The sequence below is a fragment of the Agelaius phoeniceus genome, chromosome 5, assembly GCF_051311805.1.
Source record: "Agelaius phoeniceus isolate bAgePho1 chromosome 5, bAgePho1.hap1, whole genome shotgun sequence".
Taxonomy (NCBI): Eukaryota; Metazoa; Chordata; class Aves; order Passeriformes; family Icteridae; genus Agelaius; species Agelaius phoeniceus.
The window spans coordinates 35355322-35369171 of record NC_135269.1 but is presented as its reverse complement, the minus strand read 5'-3'; the positions used below and the strand labels follow the sequence as shown (position 1 = coordinate 35369171).

Below are 13850 nucleotides of genomic sequence, written 5' to 3'. Positions count from 1 at the left end.
TTTACCAACATATAGGCAGCACAGAGAGTCAGTGGACTATGCATCCATGGTAAAAACTGGGAGTGTAAAAACCATCAAATAGGCTTGGTCAGAGAATTTTTCATGTTCTGATCATCACTAGAGGGCTGGTGTGGTTTTTCAGGGCAGGTGTGCTGACAACAGTTTGAGCCTGCCCAGCTTCATACACAGGTGAATCTGTTGCCACTGTGCCTGCTACCATCTATCACAGGTCAGTTTGCAGAGTACAGTATGTCACAGTAAATGAATCATTAGATTGTAATTAAACTGGCAATTATATAAATAACTTTGGCAAATAACCTTTTTTCCTCAAAAGAAAACTATTAAGGATTTTTTAGAAGTGACTGCAGGAAAAAAATCAAACTAGTTCTATTTAAATAAGAGTAGAATGGAAAGAAAACTAATATAAATCTCCTGGAAAAAGTCAAATGTAAACATTTTTATGAACTCTTGTATGATGAAAATGGCATGACTGGTTTCCTTAATAAAAAAAAGTTAGGTCAGAGATGAAGCTTAATAATTTTCAGAAGAAAAGCCAAACTGAAGAGGAAGCTAATAAAAAAACAGGTCTTAGCATTGAACAGGTCTTTTTAAATTTAGGATGAATGACTGATGCTCCAAAAAATCCCCGAGGTTATTCTGCAGGTACCTTTGTATTTATGAGGGAATAATGATGATAATGCCTTTCTGTGATTATGGTGGGAAAGTGTAGGCCATAGATTCCAGCAGAAGGGAGAAGGGAAGGAATGAAGGAGTCCACTCGAAGTCCCAGAATAACTTAATCTAGGCTCTCATCTTCAGAAAGAACATTTTAATTTAGAGTTCCAACATCAAAGACCACATGAAATCACCATTTCTTTGAAAATCCACACTAAAGGACAAGGAGATATTAGCCAAAATCCTTAAACTAATTAGTACCAAATACTCCTTTGGGCTGAACTTCTCCCTAGGATCAAATTACTGAGCTCAAGTTAGCAAGCTCTTAGTCCAATCTCAGTGTGGGCAAAGACAAGCTTCCAGTGATAACCTTTATTATCCCCATCCTAAATTGCTTTTTAGTATGTTTTTTATTCTTTTCTTTTCCTGTAATTTATTTTGTTTTTATCCAGGAAGCATCATTCCTTAGTAGCTACTTCTGTTCACATACAAACAGGAATGAAAACGAACCAATGACTTAATGACCTTTCCATTCCTCAGCCAGGAGCCACTTTATTACTGTACCTGATCATCTGTCATAATTCTGACTGCAGACTTCACCTCCATCCCTAACAGAAAAGAACCAGTCCTGGCTCTTGCAGGAATGCATGTAACATCAGGCTGAAGAGGATGACTGTGACTGTTCAGACCATTTCACAGTGGACTGGCAATGTTATCCCAAAATATATTCTCAGATGAACAGAAAGGACTGAGAGGAAGGGAAAAGGACTGGCAAGTGAAGAGACCAAAGGCAAAAAGCCTAGCAAGGTGATAGGGGATTCTCAATACAGATTTATAAGCAGCTAGGGAAGATGACCTTGCCCCAGACTAAGTAGGAACTATTGAGTAAAGAAGAAAGTATGTCCTCAGAGTACAACTGAAGTTTCTGTTACCTTAAAACTTAGTATTTAAATTCAGCACTTGAATTAAAATGCATTGCTACATTAACTTCTTTAGGACTTTGAGGCAGTTTGATTTATAGAAGATAACTGTCTTAAAAACTGTGCTTTTAAGACAGCAGGTCTCACTACAGATTTATACCTAACTGTGAGGAGAATTAGGTTCACTGGGTAGGATTTATTTTTCTTTGCCTAAATTTTTTAAAAAGCAAGAAAGGCCTTCTTTTCACAACATATTGTAATGAATAAAAATTCAGCTTTGACCTGGATAAATATCTATCAAGGTTTGCAGAAGAGACATTACTATTGACCTTATCATCTTAACAACACAGTTGGAGAGCTCTATTTCCTTCTAATTTATACTCACACAATTTGAAGGCTATGGCATATGCTATAGAAAAAGCAATAAGGCAAACAAAACAATTCTTTTAGTTTGTAAACAAAATGGTGTTTCTGACAGACAGAGTTGCCAGAGTAAATGCTAGCTTACCATATGGTATACTGGCTAAGATATTGCTATGAAGAAAGCAAAATTCAAAAAACTTTTCTACTAATTATATTAATGAGGCATAATTTTCAGTTCATTTATGTATGTGGTTTGCAAGCTTTTAAGCTCAATAAAAGTCTAGACATCAGAATGTACAGTGACTGCATTTTTGTAAAAGAAGTGAATACATTTTTTAAACAGACATAAATTATTATGAAATAATGATTACTGTAAAAAAATAGTACAATTTCTTGATTTGACATTTTAAATTCAAATACTAAGGTAATTTTACTTTGAATGAAATGACAATGTGAGCTAAATGAAAACAAACTCCCTTGAGAATTATTTATCATGCTACTAATATTCAGAAGTATTTTCTGAAATTTAAAATACATTAATTAGTTCTTTAGTAACTCTATCCCATTTTTAATTCACTTGGAAATTCTTGGCCTACTCTGCTTAGTTAGATGGTAGAACTTACCATGCTTTATGGCTGGGCTGGCTTCCTGGGCCATTTTTGCTGTATGTCTGCTGCAAAGTGAAGATTTCATGGACATCTCAAATTAGAGGCATGAAGTCTAGGAAGCCTGGAGCCTTAAGATTTTACCTCTATTTCAGTGCTATAGTGTGATACTTATATTATTCACTCTCACTCCACTCCACAGTTGGTGTAAATATAAGCATATTTTGCACTTAGAAGTCAATTCATTTGAGCCTCTCCATACAGAGTTAAGCTTAATTTGTATTGGGGACATGGAATGTGCTCTCTTATGCACATTGTGATAATCATACATACTGATTTGAAAAAACATTGTTTAAGTCTCGACCCTCTCCTCAGAGGTAACACTGACTGCCATTACACAGATCTTCCACCTGCTTTGCAAGGTCACTCCTCAAAATTAAATTAGAAATGCCATTTCACATTCTTTTTATTACACAGTCATCCATGTAATGCATATACTAACTGTGGATTAGAAATTTTACACGAAGGAAGCCATAAGGTAAGGAGATTGATAATATCTGGGTGTTCTGGAAGCTAAGAGTTCAGTAGTTTGTCATTTTATATAGCAGATTGTGTTTTCTCTCTGAAAAGAGAACTGGGACTTCAGTCCAGCTCATCTTACCTTCACTGAAAAACATTTTTTTCTGGAGTACCATCCTGAGCACCTCTTTGGCAAAAACTGACTTTGAAAGAGGGGAGGGGGATTAGGGATGCAGATCTGACAACCCAAAAGAGAATCCCTGAACTAGGGGCACCATCTACAGGGGAACAGACTGACACTGACTCAGATCACTTCACACATTATATAGCTGACATCTGTGCAAAGCATATGCAAGTTGGTTTGGCTACACTTGAGCACCCCCTCAGAGTACTTCTGTTTTCATTTTCATTTCTGCTGCCACAGTGTCCAGGAGCCCTGGGCACAAAGCAGGAGCTCTCAGTGTCAGCTGCTATACAAATGCAGACTAAAAGAGACCATCTCTGCCTAATCAACTTAGAAGCAGCAGCAGATGTGTACAGATCAAACAGAAGAAAACAATGAAATCAGATGACAAACTGAGACAAACATCAGTGAATGGACTAACAAGTTCTTTGATTTTACCCTTTGATTTTTAGCTATGATTAAAACCACAAAACCCCAACACTTATTCTCCACTCTCTCTACCAAAATGATAATCACACACGTTGTTAGAAAAATCATCTTCAAAGATGATTTGCTTCATGTAACACTTCCATTAGTTGTGTATAGTTGAATAGTTACTCCAGGATTTATTAATTTTACTGAAGGTCAATTGTCACTTTGGGGACGTAGCTTTCTCTCTCTGCTTTCATGTCTTTCATTCTAAGTGCATCATCACCACTCAGAAGGTATTACGTAAACTTTACTGAAACCAAGAGTGTGACAACAGAACACCCAAATGGGATTCCAAGCATTTAATTCTCAGCTATACAGACCAGTTCTTGGATTCCCAGTCAACTGGAAAAAACACCAAAACAATCAAGAACAGAAATTTAATATGTTAGAAGAAATTTCAGAAACACGTTCTTAAACTACAGCAATCGGAACCTAATTTTAAAAGCTGTTCCATTTCCCTAAGCAAAACCCAATTCCTTTATCTTCTCATAAAAGAACTTCTCTAAAAAGTAAAAACTTGAGGATGAAAAAGACCAAATAAAAGCATAAACAGGAGTAAATTACATGATAAAGAAGAACAAAATAAAAGCATTTTTCTGTTAAAGACAGGGATCTGCAACCTTGTGCCACACAAAGCCAGTTCAGTTAGTTTACAGATCTACCTGTAAGTAAATTGACATGCCACCAGTTTTATTTACTTATTTACCTGCCAGTGATTTGCTCTCATTATTTATCTGAATTCCCATCTTGTACATCTATTTGTGGCAGTTGTGATACTTGGTCACACAAAGGGTGACCTACAAAAGGAAAAAAGTCAGAGACCTGATTGCTTTTTTTTATGTGTAACAACTGCTGTTGCTCCTGAATTAGCCTCAGTTCAGCGAGTGCCATTCTAGCATCTGCCCTTTATATGCCATAAAACTTGCCAGGATAGGCCCAAGAATATTGGTTTCATTGGCTTTGGCCCATGCTTCCTCTTTCTTTATGGATCAAGCAGGAGTCTTTCATTTTCAAAATCTAGTTTTTATGGCTCATATTACTTTCTAATATTGAGGTTGTACCTTGAAGTCACAATATACAGAAAGTAGAAAATAAAAAAGACAAACAAGGAATAATTTCTGGTCTTGGTTTTTATTTTTTTTTTTATGCACCTGTACCTTTGGTTCAGTCAAAGTCTAAAACAAAAACAGGACATATGAAAAATATAATGGAGTCTAGTTCTTCATGGTATGTAGTAGGATTCCTGATGGAACTTCTAAATGGCTGACACTATTTAAAATTATCTTCTGATGCATTAAAACACATTAAATTTTTAAAAAATGACAAACAAAACAACAAAATAGGTCTTAGAATAGAATTTCTTCTGGATTTGCATGTTTCTTCTTTTTCTCATAATAGGTTCCTTTCTTCTTCCCTAAACACAACTGTGGAAGAGTTAACAATAACAAATACATTGATCTCATGTTTCATGATTTTAGAGGCTAGCATTTGGCTACCACTCCAACAAGCATTCATCAAATGGCTCCTGAGCTCGTCTAGACAAGAGCATCCTTGTCCATTCAGGATATGTATGTCATTCCTCAAGCCTCACAGCTTCCTTTGGTATAATTAACATATGACTGGATAGTAACTACCCATTTCCTTGAAAAGGCAGTAGTGAAATAAAAATTGCAGGACTGAAAACCTCTTTCTGTATGAATAAACCTTTGAACTTGAAAGAAACTGAAGGAAGCAACTTTTGCAGCAATTCTTTAATTGCAAACAATCAAGCTTAGAAAATAATAGGCAAAATCTCCCCCAGCTGCTATGACATCTGGTTTGGGGGGCTTTTTGTTTGTTTGTTTGTTTGTTTTAAACATAGCAGAACAATTATGTGTGAGCTACCACAGTCAGAGTGCAAAAGTGTTGGTATACTCTTCAGGACTACGACTAGATAGCATTTCTGTTCCTTACTGTCTCCACACTAAGGAAGGGCCATTGGGCTTCAGTGATGTTTCTTGTCTTTGCTCAAACACTAAGACAGCATATGATGTGTCATGCCTTGTGAATGTCAGACTCCCACAGACTTCTGGCTGTGTGGCTGTTAGGAACTCAGCATCAAGTCCTCATAATTACTAGCACTGAAATGTGTGGGTTTTTTAACTGACCAGATAAATGATCCTGGAGAAAATAATCCTTGGTATCTATTGTATTGGGACAGAGAAAACAGCAACCCTTTTAAATCACATAGAGTAATCTGAACACAGGTGACACTTCTGCATATGCAGTTTAAATTATGGTTGTTCCTCCTTTCTGTAGCTCAGTAAAAGCTTTACAATGTAATTTCTGTTGCATTTGCTTTCCTTCTCTCCTCTCATGATCTAATGTGCCCATACAAGAAAAACTGATATTCTGACTAACAGACCTAAGAACAAATGCGATCAGAAAAACTGAACTGGAAAAGGGCTGTGAATTTTAGAGTCAAATCCCAGCATGAAAGTATGGATGGGGAAAGGCAGAATACAGTCCTGTTGAAGGCACAATAAGTCACCTACGAGATGTGCCTGGGGGCTGCGTGACTTTCTCAGTAACCTGCTGACGATGGCATACGGGCTCCTCTCTTTGCCAACATCTGCTACCTATATTAAGATGTACTTTAGGTAAATTTCACTCTCAGTCAGTGTAATAACAGAAACCAACGAAATGGTTGTGAAATATATTACTACTTTCTCAAGTTTTCTTAGAACAACTGTAATCCAGCAGGATCATGTACAGTAGTGCATCAAACCTGGGCTACAAACTGTATGTTCAGCATCCTGTAACCAACTAAAGCTTATGGGAAACACAGAAATACCACCCTGTTATGTTTACAATTGTGCAGGTAAAATTGTTTTCCTCCTCTTTGAGGGATATTGCTTGTTATCCTCTTTGAGGGTATAAATGCAGCAGTAATATATGCTGAGGAACAAAGAACTTTAGTCTGTTGTGTTTTCAAAAGCTGAGCTTACATCTAAATCTATTTCCATTTCCCTCTGGAACCTGAGCAACTTTTTATGTTATATTAAACATGAGACAAATAGGGTAGATCTAATTAAAAGTTGAAGAAATGTGCTTCCCTTAATTGAATTTGTTACAGTTACATTTTGCAGACCAATGTTAATCAAAGCTCCAGTTCAGAGTGGATGGATCAAGGGAATTAGGTTAACCCTTGCACGTCCTTACCTGAACACGGGATACACTCTGCTCTCGCCTAAGCCACAGAAGCCAATTACGACTCACCGCTGGGTCGCGACTGCCCGGGCCGGCGGCACAGGGGGGGCGCGCACCCAGGCTCGCTAACAGTGCCAGCTACGCCTGCCGGGGGTCGCCGCCGCCCCGCCACCTACGGGCGAGGGCCACCGCCGCTCCTCGCCCGGGGCACCCGGCTCGCCCGACGGCCGCTGGGCTTGCGGCACAGCGCCTCGTGCCTTCCGGCGGCAGCGCGGGGATGCCAGCCTTGCGCACCGCGCGCGGGGATACCCTCCTCATCCTCGCCATCCCCATCCTTCCCCCCGCCCGCCGCCGCCCGGCCCCGCCCGACGGGGCGGACAGGGACCCGCGGCCGCGGGATGGGCGCGGCCGGCGCGGCGGCTCCACCCTCGCTGGGCGCCGGGCGATTGGCGGCGGGAGCGCGTCTCCCCGCCCCGCAGCCAATGAGGGCGGCGGGCCGGGGGTGATGGGCTGCCTCTCGCGGGAGGGATTCCTGGAGACGCTGCAGTGTGGCGGCGCTCCCGGCGCCGCGCAGCCCCCGTGCCGCCTCCGCCGCCCCGCCTGCCTCGCCTTGCCCTGCCCGCCGGCGGCCGCCACCGCCGCCGAAACTTAACGCCCGGCGCGCCGCCAGCCCGCCGAGCGCAGGGGGCTGGGGCAGCCTGCCTGCCGTGCCGGGGGCGGTCCGCCCGCGCCCCGCCGCGCACCGCAGCCTCGCCCCGGGAGCTGCCGCCGTGGGGAGAGGCTGAAGGACGGAGCCGGCTGCGCCCGCCCCGGTTGCCAGGTAAGGCAGCGCTCCGGGGCCGCCCGCAGCCGCGCCCGGGCGGCGTCGCCTCGGGCGGGGGGGGCTGCCCGCTGCGCGGGCGGGGGGAGCGCACATGCTCCGGGGGCGGCTGCAACGCCGCCCGCCTGCCCGCCGGCTCTGCCCGCACTGCCGGGGGGCGGGGGCCCGCCCCCGGGGCGCTCCCGGCGGGGGTGGGGGCGTTTACGGGAGGGGCGACACAGACAAAGGGGACGCCCGCGCCCCCCCCCCCGCCGCCCTCCTTGCTCCCCGCCCCCGCGGAGCTCCGCCGTCGCCCCCCGCCCCGGCTGCCGGAGAGAGGGGAGCCGTCTGCTCCGCATCCCTCCATCCCTCCCCGCCGCTGCCCGGAGCCGGCGCCGAGGCGGCCGCCGGGCCAACTTGTTTCTCCGGGTGTCACCTGGCCGCTGCCACCGCCGTGCCCCCGCCCCGGGCAGGGTGGTCTGTCCCGACGGTCGCCCCGGCGGAGGGCGGTGGGGCGCGGCGGTGCGCCCCGCCCCGGCGCTGGTCTCCCCTCCGGACCGCAGGACAACAGCTAATCGTTAATGTATCAATTCACAAAAGCCTTTCCCTCATTACTTAGAAAGGCTGTCAGGCTAATGTGTTTTCTTTCCGTGCAATTTCATCTTATCTGACATTGTTGCCTTCATACCGAATACCGCTTGCCCTGCTTTGGTTTGGGTACGTTCTGTTCTGGTTCCTAGGTGCACACGGTATGGGTAGGGGATCAGCGCTCTTTTTAAAAGTTAATTTTGCCTATCAAACTCTACTAGGTACAGTAGTAAGAAAGTGACAAAGAATGTTAATATTTCTTTTGTTTCTAGCCTTCTGAAATAAAGATATCAAACGACTGCTAGCTTCTGGTAGTCAGTATAGTAAATAAATTAAATGTAGTCATTGGAATGAGCCTTTATGGCACTTTCAACAATCTGTAATTCAATCATCTCTGATACAAGCTGCCTTTTGCTATTATTCATCAGACCCAGCTGAGTGATTTCTGTCAGATGGGAAGCGGTAGAGAGAAATCTCTAGGTAGATGTAACTGAAAAGCTTTCCAAGTAGAGTCCTAAATGAGCACAGAAAAGCACTTGGCCACAATCTCAAGACAGATGTTGGCATCCAAATAAATCATTTCTTTTGATTGTGTGGCGGGTGTCAAGTTTTATTTTCCTTATTTAATAGCCATTTGCGTGTGAAGAAGTAGCTCTGTCTTTATTACCTTGTAAACTCAATGCAAAATGTTGTAGTGCAATAATATTTCACTGTCTCTGAAACAATATTTTCTGTACAAAGGTCAGCAGAGTAGTTTTAGATACGCATACATGCTGTAGATGACAAGTAGACTCCTAATCTGCAGCGCTGATATTGATCTCAGAGCTGCTGTGCAGTGTGCCATCCATGTTGCATGTTAATCTGTTACGCGCTGTTTAAATTGCTTTATTGTCCGAGAGAGTTACTCCATCCTGAGAAGGGGAAGATGGTACTTGCAGACCCGAGGGGAGTTTCCTTTCCCTGGTGAGTTGACATCTAGAGTTACAGATGGGCAGTTGTTTTAGGAGTGTCCCTGAAAAAGGAAGGGGGAAGCTTCTGGGTACAAGGACAAGTAGGCAATGAACTAATTTGCTTTGTGAGGATGTGAAATGACATCTCCTGCCATGCTTAAAAAAGCATGCTCAGAAAAAGCGTAAGGAGATTGCACATGTGTCTAGAATAGTATTTTCTTGTCGGTCTTGGAAACAAATGACCTGATTTTATGTCTTGAGTCAAATATAAATCTGTTTTTGTTCCAAGCTTTTTGGATTTTTTAGTTCTATTAGTAGTGTCTGAGGGAAATATAATGTGGTGTATTACTTGGCTTGTGGTATAGTTGCTCAAAATTTGCGTGCGTACAATTCATAAATTGAAACTATATAGCTTAAAAACATAGTGTAGGCAGCTTGAGTGAGAAGAGATAATTTCAAAAAGAACCACAGGGCATAAGATAATGACATACTGTGGGAAATAATCATACTCCCGCACTTGCAAAAGCATGAAATGTTCCAGTGTAGCCATTTCATACAAGCCAAATTTTCCTTCACATTAAGAGCGTCTAAGTGAGCCTTATTAATGTTTGATGTGAGAGATGCTAAATCCATTTTAGGGGTTGATACTGGAATTTAAAGAGGTAGCTCACAGACTAACAGCAGTTCTAATACTTCCTTAAACCAAATGTGAAAAACAATCACGTATGCCATAGGAGTACAAGTGGGATATAGCCTCCTGTGTAACACTGATGGGCAAGAAACCCTAGAACCATATGGAACAGTGTTTGATTTAACAATCTGAAATGTTTTCCTACCTTAATCATAACTTAAATCAGATGTAAGAGATGACCAAGAACATGCTGCTCAGTGTTGGTTAGTGTAGTGAAGGTGTGAGATAAGGGAAGGTTCTGTTTGTCAGAAACCTAGGGGGAAAAAAAAAAAATCTATATTCTTCCAGCTAGCATAGAGACACCGGAAACATAAAATCAATTTTTATGGTCTTTTGGCAGGGTTGGCTGTAATAAGTAAAAAGAAGGAGCAGCTTAGTGTCTTGGCAGAAGTTTTTAAGCCACTCAGCTGTACAGAACTCAGTTAATTGATGTTTCCTTTCATGAAAATGAAGCTCTTATTTAGCATATTTTTGTCTTTTCCTGTCCATTCAGCAGTCTGATTACAATTTAAAAAATATTTGTATGTAGTTTTATATTTGCATGCATGTTTAAGCACACAGATGAACTCTTTACTGGGAACTGCTTTCTGAGTAAAGGGTGCACGCAACCTCGCATTACGTGCTGTGGGAGAGACATTAAAGTTTGTGATACAAATGAAAAGGACAAAAAATATTTCTGCATATCTGGAAGAAAAGCATGGAGGAATTATTATGCATAGATACCATGATCTCCTTCCCTCTGCTGGTGATGCCTATATAAATACGCAGTTTCAGAAAGGGATATACTTCATCGTTTGATTTTACTTTGATTTTCTATAGAATGTTTGTTTTAGACGTAACTCTGTGTCTGGGAAAAAAACTTAATTAGAAATACAGATAAGGGAGCAAACTTAATTTGTGTTTACTGCTGACATTTCCTAAAGATACTCGAGGTTAAAATAAAAGCATTTGGCAGACTAAGTAAACAAAGCATTGGTTTAACAAATATTTTCAGGATCTTTACGGACAAATGTCATCTTTGCTAGAGGCTCTACTCCTCTCTCATACACCCCAGTAAAATTGGGGGTGGTTTTACTGTTACTTCTTTTACAAAAATACCAGACACCAAAGCAGAATGCATTAGGAGGAGGACAACCGACAAGGGTTTTTCATGATTTCTTCTGGTGATAGGCTAAGAGCAGGCTACAGGCAATCTCTTTCAGGATTAGCTGAGTGATTTGTGCAGTAGCGTGTGGAAATTTTTTTTCTTGTTTAAATAAAAAAAAGTAGTAAAAATATTTACTAATACTAATTTTTTCTTTGAGTCCTGTAATGCCTGAAAGCTGGATGGGAACTGTAATAAGAACGTCTCCTTATGTACTACTTTTGACAAATGTCTAATCAGTATGTTTTAGAGGCCAGCTTTTCTCTTCTGTTGTTTTCCCCAAGTAGCTAAAGGAGGAGCACATCAATGGCTTATGAGAGAGCTGAACATTTTTCTTAACCTGTTTTCTTATCACTGCCAGTGTGGAGGTATTTCCCTGAAACAGAAGGCACTGAACACTTCTCCCTCTCCATACTAGAGGGAGTGGTGTTGCCATCTTCTAAATTCTCAGAATTGCAAACTCGGGATGCCACTTCTCTTTTCTAGATATCCCTAAATAGGCTCAGAGAAATCTATCAGAGCATGAAATAAATCTGGAACGTTTCCTGTGCAGTGTAGTTATCTGATAAGCTTCTAATAGTCATAATATCTTTTTAAATTGAGAAGATTGAACAAATTTTAAAACAGTCACGAGAAATTATCCAAATAATTAATCATCTCTGAATTATTATAGTTATATAAAAATTTCAGGAAAATAAAATTTTATTTAGGAGTGGCTAAACCTAATTTTGTTATTTTAAGGATGTTGTCTGTAAGTTTCCTGGACACTATTCAGGATTTATGGCCAAATGTATTGTGGTAGCTTTAATAATGTATCCATAGCTATAATGACTAGGTAGTACAGTGCCTCAAAGCTGCTCAGTGATGTTTTAAGGAATTGATTTAAGTGATTAAAAATCCAGTTACAAGTTCTGTTTTGTACCTTTATCTTAAGGGTATTGTTTTTCTGCAATCATGTGGTTGAAAAATCAGTGTAGCAGTTGCAAATGGGAAAGCTGGTAACCATTCCTCAGCTTGGCTCAGAGACATGAGTTTACCCATGCACTCTCGTGTCCATGCGTTTAAATACCTATGTAGATAGTGCAGTTAAAAATAATTGGAGTGCTTTTGTGCAAACCACTGTGGAAATAAAGTTTCTTTCACAAATAGCTTATCTAGTTCAGGGTAACAGTTGTGCTTTTCCTAGAAAATACGTCTGTACAGATAAACGCTTGATCCAACTCCTATGTGGAAAACTTAATGACCACTATTAGCATGTCAGGGTTTTTATTTTTGTTTGTTTGGATTTTTGTTTGTTTTATTTTGGTGGTGTTTTTTTGTTTGTTTATTTGGTTGGTTAGGATTATTTGTGGTTGGGCTTTTTTTTTTTTTTTTCTTTTTGTTTCTACTTCTTTCCAAAGCTATGGACAGCATTTCTTTACAAGCATTTATTTCTAGGATAAAGTATTAGAGTTGGGAGGAATTCCTAAAGTATTTGATGATACAAATAGAGACAGGAAGGGTTGTATTTTTAAATTTTTTACAGGATAAAGTGATAAGGAAAACTTAGTGGTATGATGTGTTGATAGAAGACACAGTATACTGGCAAATATTTGAGGGTTAAAGAATGATAGTGTAATATGTCCCAATCAAAAGAGTTTTGAAACTTTTTTTTGAGTTAAAAAATGGCTCTTTGTGTTTCTTGTTGATAATGTAAGTTTTGTGTTTTGAATTCAGTAAGGCATTTTATTTAGTTCAGGGTGATGTTCTAGTTGTAAAAATAATACTGTAGAACAGCACCATTGTCCAGGTGAACAGATTTTTTTTTTTCCATGTAATAAATTGCAGAACAGATAGTGTATGGGGAATTGCCATCTCCATTATTCCAATTCTTTTCATTACCTTTGACAATGATCTGGAATAAAATACAAAATCCATATTCATGAGAGTACTTCTGGGTTTTTTGTGCCAATTTTAATAAAGTTGGAAAAAGTGCTATTATAGACTGATTTCATTTGCTTTCTTATTCTACATCTTGAATGTGTTTTAACAAAGTGCCCTGTAATACTTTTGGCTACTTCCAGTAAAAAAAAAAAAAAGTGATTCCCCTCCTAAAATACTGGTTCTGAAAAGGATTAGGGATTACAGCCAGGTAATGTGATCTGCTCTTATTTCAAAGAGAAAAGAAGTTGTATGCAGCTGTAAACACTGACTGGAGTGTTGAGAGTAGGAGAGGTGCCTAACTCAGAAAGGATGCTGGACTAGAATTAGTTTAGAGGAGGGACTTGAGTTGTCTCAGTTGGGATGTGTCTAGTCTGTTTCCTAATGGGACTTCTAAAAGCTTACTGTTCTCTTTGCAAAGCTGGATATGCTGAAAGGCTTCTTGATCCCCACACAGTGAAAATACCAGTGTTAAGTTGTGCCCTGATACACAGAAGTTCACTCAGCAACCTGGCTGGGTACACAGGATACTAAAGCCCAGACCAGAAATGAGCTATCAGTGTTTTGTCCATCAGGGTAGCAAGTGTATGTGCAGATGACACCTTTCTGAGCAGATTGACACCTTTCTACTTGAAGACTGAAGATTAGTATTTTCTTTTAACTGGACCAGGTACAAGTTCTAGATTTGATGTTGAAATTGCTGGATTTGTGTTAATCCTTGAGAATGGAGAAGGTTATCGCCTGTCCTTTTGACCTAAAAATCACCAACTTGTTGAACTTGCTGCTATTAACTCCTATTGTGTCTCTTGGATTAAATAGCATTTGTTGTAAA

At 40.8% G+C, this 13850-nt stretch overlaps 2 protein-coding genes across 5 annotated transcripts in view; one reads left to right on the top strand and one right to left on the bottom strand.

The window, feature by feature from the left end:
• Window positions 1–7842, bottom strand: part of LOC143694067 (uncharacterized) — an 85231-nt gene extending 77389 nt beyond the window's left edge. Inside the window, exon 1 of the mRNA XM_077178026.1 lies at window positions 6939–7842. Within this exon, the coding sequence (XP_077034141.1) occupies window positions 7099–7842 (744 nt within the window). The 3' untranslated portion in view covers window positions 6939–7098. The remainder of the gene's footprint in view (window positions 1–6938) is intronic.
• SYT1 (synaptotagmin 1) overlaps window positions 7607–13850 on the top strand; it is a 333663-nt gene continuing 327419 nt past the window's right edge. For 2 of the 4 annotated variants that reach the window (XM_054631800.2, XM_054631799.2), the window contains exon 1: window positions 7609–7746. The gene's annotated coding sequence lies outside the window, so the exon portion shown is untranslated. Of the gene's footprint in view, window positions 7747–9257; window positions 9277–13850 lie in introns of those variants that run through there. The other 2 variants (XM_077178796.1, XM_077178795.1) reach the window with 2 other exon arrangements.